The 6000-nt window shown below is 51.9% G+C and overlaps 1 protein-coding gene across 2 annotated transcripts in view; it reads left to right on the top strand.

Annotated features, from left to right (window-relative positions):
* Positions 1–481: 481 nt before the first annotated feature.
* Positions 482–6000, top strand: part of KIT (KIT proto-oncogene, receptor tyrosine kinase) — an 88425-nt gene continuing 82906 nt past the window's right edge. For both annotated transcript variants that reach the window (XM_047856485.1, XM_047856484.1), the window contains exon 1: positions 482–659. In XM_047856485.1, coding sequence (XP_047712441.1) covers positions 593–659 — 67 coding nt within the window. In that variant the 5' untranslated portion in view covers positions 482–592. The remainder of the gene's footprint in view (positions 660–6000) is intronic.

Here is a 6000-nt window from a genome sequence, read left to right as displayed (position 1 = left end):
GGCCTAATTTGTAATCCCCGCGCCCCAATTCCGGTGGGTTTCCACACCACCTCCGCCACCAGCGGCGTCCCCTCTCTTCCCTCGGGAGCGTGCTCGAGGGCCTTGCGTTGGACCTTTATTGTCTGGGGAGCACCTGCCAGGTGGCGGGCTCGTGCCCTAATGTGCACTGGGTGCCGGGCTTCACAAAGCGCGCGGGCAGCACCTCCCTCGTCCGGGAACCGCCTCTGATCGCCAGACCACATCACAGGGGAGCAGGAGAGGTGGAGAGATGAAGGGGCTCCGGGGTCAGGAACTGGCGGCGAGGGCCAGCGTGCCCTCCTCCTCCCTGCCGGCTCAGCCCCCGGGGATTAGCACGTCGAAAGAGCAGAAGCCAGACGCCGCCAGGAGGGAGCGAGACCCAGGAGGGAGGGAAGGAGGGGAGGCAAGGAGGGGCGCGGAGAAGGGGCGTGGCCAGCGCGCAGGGGGAGGGCGCTGGGAGGAGGGGCCGCTGCTCCGCGCTCGCGGCTCTGGGGGCTCGGCTTTGCCGCGCTCCGTGCACTTGGGCGAGAGCAGGAACGTGGAACGGACCTCCGATCCCAGCGCAGCCACCGCGATGAGAGGCGCTCGCGGCGCCTGGGATTTTCTCTGCGTCCTGCTCCTCCTGCTCCGCGTCCAGACAGGTGGGAGAGCGCCGCGGACAGTGGGGCCGCGCCCCCCCCCCAACCCCCGCCCCGGAGCAGCCTGTGCCCCCAGGGCTCGAACCCGCAGGGGTTCGTCGGCAGAGGTGGCTGACGGCCCTCCGGTGCCCTTGCTTTTCAGCCTCCGGGAAGATTCGAGGCGTCCCCGGGACTCTCCTGCGCCCTGCCTCGCTCACCTGTGCAAGGAGCCCCTGCCGCTGGTGGCGGGGGCGCTGAGCTGGGGGTCTTCCGGGAAGGAGGACAGCTAGGGGGCTCAAGAGTGGGTGAGGTGCGGCCACAGGCTGCGTTCGAGTTCGGGGTTGCTTTTGTGCCGGGGGTGCGCGGGGGCACAGGCGGGCGGGTCCCGGGTCCGCACCCAGCGCGTTATCTCCGCGGTGCGAGGCGCGGCCACTGCTTCCTTTTGTTAAAAGTTGCGCGTGTGTGACCGGTGCACTGGAGGAGCAGCCCGCAGGTTCTCTGCCGCGCCGAGGGCAAAGTTGGAGAGCCTTTTCTTTGCTCTGTGGCTGCCGCTTTCCAAACCGCGGGCGCTCTTTGTGCCCCAGAGCTGGGGACCGACCCGCTGCCGCCTCTGCTCGCTGTGTCCTCGGGCCCTCCCGTTAGGCATTTTGCCTGGGAAACGCGCTGTGTGCGGCTCTGGAGCCGGACCCCGCGAACCTAGAGGTGGCGGCTACAGGGACAACTTGGGCTGGGCGTGTGGAAAGCAGCCGCTAGGTTGCAGACTTTTTGCTTTTGTAAATCCCATGCCAAAGGCTCGCCCCTTTCCGCCGCGGTGCCGTTTCTTTCCTGCCACGCGCCTCCGAGCGGCTGGTGGCCGCGTTTGCCGCCTGCACCGAGAGGAGGCAGGGACCGTGCGCTGGAACGCTCAGGTCTTCGACCTGGTCTCCTCCCGGGCCTGGCCAGAATGCCCAGACAGGCTGGCCGGCCTCTGCAAGCCGCTGGAATAGGTGTCTGCGACCCGTAATTGCGGGTCCCCGTTTTCTTTGGGAATTTTGAGATCTGCAACACCCCTTCCCACGTGATAGCTACACTACTTAAGGGCCGCCTGGGGCGGGGGTGGGAGATGGAGTGGAACTTTCTGCAAAATCTTACTTGGATCCTAAAGCTGTAGTGAAAATCCGGTTTTATCTGCGCGGGAACTTAGGTCTGAAGGTGGAGGAGGAGGATTTGCAGGCTCCTGAAAGCCCTCCGATTCCTGCCCCTTCTTCCCCCCCTTTTTTTTTCTGGGTGTCGCTAGTGCGCGAGCGAGTGCAGATCGCCCAGGTAACCCCTGAAACCCTGCTCTCTCCCAGGTCATTTTTTAAAGACCTTCAAGGCTTACCTCGCTGATGCAGTGGGCAGAAAGTGAGTCTGAACTGGGATTCACGGGCTACAAAAGGAAGCATCGCTTTGTACTATTGTGGTACTATATTAACTACCGGTCAGTTTCCCATAAAGTCTCAAGGTGTAGCGTCTTCATTCACGGGCTTGAACGGCATTGTGAGGGCTTTCCGGTGGAGGAAGAGAAGCCTTGCATCTGGACCGGTGTGGGGGGGGGGGGGGCGGGGGCGGGAGAGAGATTATAAGTGAGTGCCCAGATTCCGTGGCGGATTTGACCGCTCTAAGCTCAAATGACACATTTGGTCCTTACGTCTTTGTGCCTTGGCATTTTTAATTTCAGTTATGCGTGTGGACCCGAATAGGGCACTAGAAAGACAAGGGCAGAATAGTTTCCCCGTTTTTAAAATTAAAAGAATCAGTTGCTTCCTTCCTCCTCCTAATTATCCGGCTTCCTCGAACAGATTTTTGGCAAAGGGAATTTAAAGGTCTGGCTCCTGGGGGGCAGTATGGTATAGTGACAAAGCCTAGTGCTGCCCTTCTGGTTCTCCTTTTCCAGCCATTTATTAGCTGTGTGCCCTTGGCAGGTCGTTTCAATTCTGGAGATCCCAATTTCCTCAAGAGGACAGTGAAGCATCTGCATCAGGAACGACCCTTTGGGTCCCACATTCTCCTCTTCCAATGTTCTGAGTGTAGACTACAATTTTTCTGAATTCCTTCCCCGATTCCTTTCTGTCTCCCTGAAATTCCTCTGCCTTTTCTGGTCACAGGGACCACGGGGGGTAGCCTCCTGGTCCCCTGCCCCCGCTGAAGCGGGGAGGTGTGGTTTATCCTGAGTCTTCTTCAATCCACATGTGTGCCTGGTTTCCCTTTGAATTCAATCAAGGAGGTGCGGGCTCTGTAGGACCCCCCATCACTGCTCCCCTCAGTGTTTACAACACCTGTGCCCAGCAAGATAAGCCTGTAAGGAATAGTGAATCATACTTTCCCCTCGTTCCTGCAGGTGTGAGGCCAGAGTCAGAGCCAGAAGCTGGACACGGGACATTTTGGATGTGATCCTGTTGGGAATAACATGATGGTCTTGGAAAGGGATCCCAGAAAAGTCACATCCCCATTCTCGTCTTTCCCACTCATCCACACATTTTTTTCTTATGACTTGATAAATTATGTATGCTGTGTTATTACAACACATTTTTCTGACATGCCTTAACTTTCCCTTTATGTGTCTGTTGTACATAGTTGTTCTTTATTCAAAACTGGGCCAGGCCCATGCTGGGGCCTTTCCATGGTGTTTCTAGTCCTCTCAACAAGCCCTAGAGGTAGTGCTGTTACCATTCCTACCATTTCATAGCCGGAGAAATTGGCTGAGGCTGAGTCAGTTACCCAAATAGTCAGTGGTAAAGCCTGAGATTAGCCCCATATGCCCAACTGTATACCATTCACATGCCTTAACAGAATCAGTTGTGAGATTCATTGGAAACTATTTGATGAACACATATTATATGCCAGGTATCGTTGGAGATTCTGGGAATACAGGATGGTCAAGGTCATTACCTAGAATTGCCTTTCTTAGGATGTGTGGGTGAAAGTGTTCTCAATTTGAGGGAAGTATTCACCGGGAAGGGGAGTCATTAAACGTAGCTTGTCTGGGGGGTATGCTGGCACTCGACCCTGGGCATGAGGGCTGTATGTGTTAGATGTGCCATTCCAGAAGCCCTCAGAAATGAAGATAAACTGTCTCTAAAACGATGGTAGAAAAGTCAGTTGAGATATTTTGCCATCCACCTTTCCAAAAAAAAAAAAAAAAAAATGGCCTTCACGTCATATACTTGGGGCATGCTTTGTGAAAGCGAAAACTCCCAGGAATGAGTTAACACCACTGGTCATTCACCCTGGATGGGCACCATGAGCTAGAAGGGCAGTTTACCCCTTAGAGATTTACCACCCAGACAGATTCTCGTCAGAAATGGGCCAAGTGTTTTTGTGGGCTCCCTTGTAGAGCATTTTCGTACAGGTGTTGTTTTGATGATGGATTTTGCTGCTGTTGTTGACAGCTGCTAGAAGCCGCTCTTAGGATTTTGACTCATTTCCTCAAGTCTCCCCCAGCTGATTAAAGAAGGACACCAGGAAATGAGCTGTGGTGCCCTGAGCGGAATTCTTGGAGCTGGCCTTGCAGGATGGGAACCCCTGAAAGGCTGTGGTCAAGGCTACAGCAGCCTGATCCAGAATGAATTTAGTTTAACAGTTGACAGACTGGGACGTGGGAAGTGCTTTATTTTGCCGCATTCCTGTGTGTTAGCTTTCAAAACAAGGGATTGAAAGACACTTGAAAGGACCTTAAAGACGCAAAATTTCATATGCAGTTTCTGTAACCTGAATAGAGAGCTTTGGGGGCTGCAAATCCAGAGTGAGGAGGGCCTACTGGGGAGTTAGCAGAGGTACAAGTGTGAATCCAGGGCAAAGCCAGTGTAAATCTTTGTTGAAAGTGAAGGGACCGAGTAAGCCTGGCCTGTAGTACCTCTGGTTTTGGACATTTTGGACATGAAACAGCCCATCTTTTGACCTCAGATTCTGAATAAGTAGAGCTTACAAGCTGATAATCCATGAACCTGTTTGGTACCCCCCCCCCCCCCCCCCCCCAGTGATGCTTTATTAAGGAAACATCAAGGCAATACTTAAGAATCTGGAGAATTTATGTCAAGAACTCGATTTCTCTGTTTTCTTGAACTGAGGGACCAGTCCTCTTTAGGAGACACTAGGCAATACCACTCTCTACTGCCCTTAGACATTTAGGCATTTAGCCTTAGGCCCTGGTGAGTGCAGATGGGACCATGCTGGTACCTAGCGGACAGAGCACAGGCCTGGGGAATGAAGACAGCCTTGTGTTAGTCTGCTGGCCCCATGGCTGACACATTTGGAGCAAGTCGGCTGCCCTGCTGAACTTACTTTTTCATCCTCGTTTCAGCTGTGTGACTTTGGCAAATTACTTAACCTCTCTGTGCCGGTATACGTGCTTCTACATAATAAATTTTTAGGATCGTGCTGCCTGGCACACTTTAAGTACAAACATAATACGTGTCAGTCATAATTATTATCTATAAAATAGGAATTATTGTTATTCCAGAAATGGAAATAATGCCTACTCTAATATGATTGTCTTAAAGATTAGGAAGAGATTCTTGTACAGATGCTTGGCACAGGGTCTGGGATGGGACGGCACCTAATAAACGAGTAACCTCTGTGACTATGTAGAATTTGCCGGTTTCTCTCTGTAATCTTTGCAAGTAGGTACCACCAGTAAGTACTAACGTGACAGCTTTTAATGTGAAATAAACTTTAATTTTTGAGTTTTATATGGCTTTTGACCCAACAATTCGGAATCACTACTCAGGGACTGAACAGATCTTGGCCTTTTTTTTTTTTTTCTCCTTCCTCCCAGAAAGACAAACAACCCAGAGGATTTCTCCAATGAAAGCATTCACATCTGCTGATTTTTCCATTCACCTTATGCTTTAGCCTTAACATTTTGCTTACGACACACTGTTAGGTATCTCCAGTGCATATCTTTCTGACAGCTAGGTTTTTGACGCTTGCAAACTTGAAGCTGAATTGTTAGCCAGCACAGGTGGCATCAGAGTTAAGAGCTCGAGGTTCGAAAGGGACAACCTGGGTTTTTACGCATTTGGCCCCTTGCTGGTCGTGTGATCTGGGAAGAGACTCTTCACTTCTCCATAAGCTTCAGTTCTTTTTATGTGACTCAGAGATGATGGCATGGGCTCCCGAAGAGAGTGAGTGAGGGCACCCACTTAACATGCCTAGTATGGTGTCCTTGATGGGGACAGCACAGGGACTTCACTATTAGGCTGATTTTATTGTTCCTCTTGCAGGTTTGTATCAGGAAAAAAAAAAAATTGGATATAGTTTAAAACCAGATTATGTAGAGGAGTTTTTATGGTATAAAGATGAAATGTATACATTTAATGTCTAGTTTTTGTTTGTTTTTTTTTTT

The sequence above is a fragment of the Prionailurus viverrinus genome, chromosome B1 (genome assembly GCF_022837055.1).
Source record: "Prionailurus viverrinus isolate Anna chromosome B1, UM_Priviv_1.0, whole genome shotgun sequence".
Taxonomy (NCBI): Eukaryota; Metazoa; Chordata; class Mammalia; order Carnivora; family Felidae; genus Prionailurus; species Prionailurus viverrinus.
This window is presented reverse-complemented; position numbering and strand designations above follow the sequence as displayed.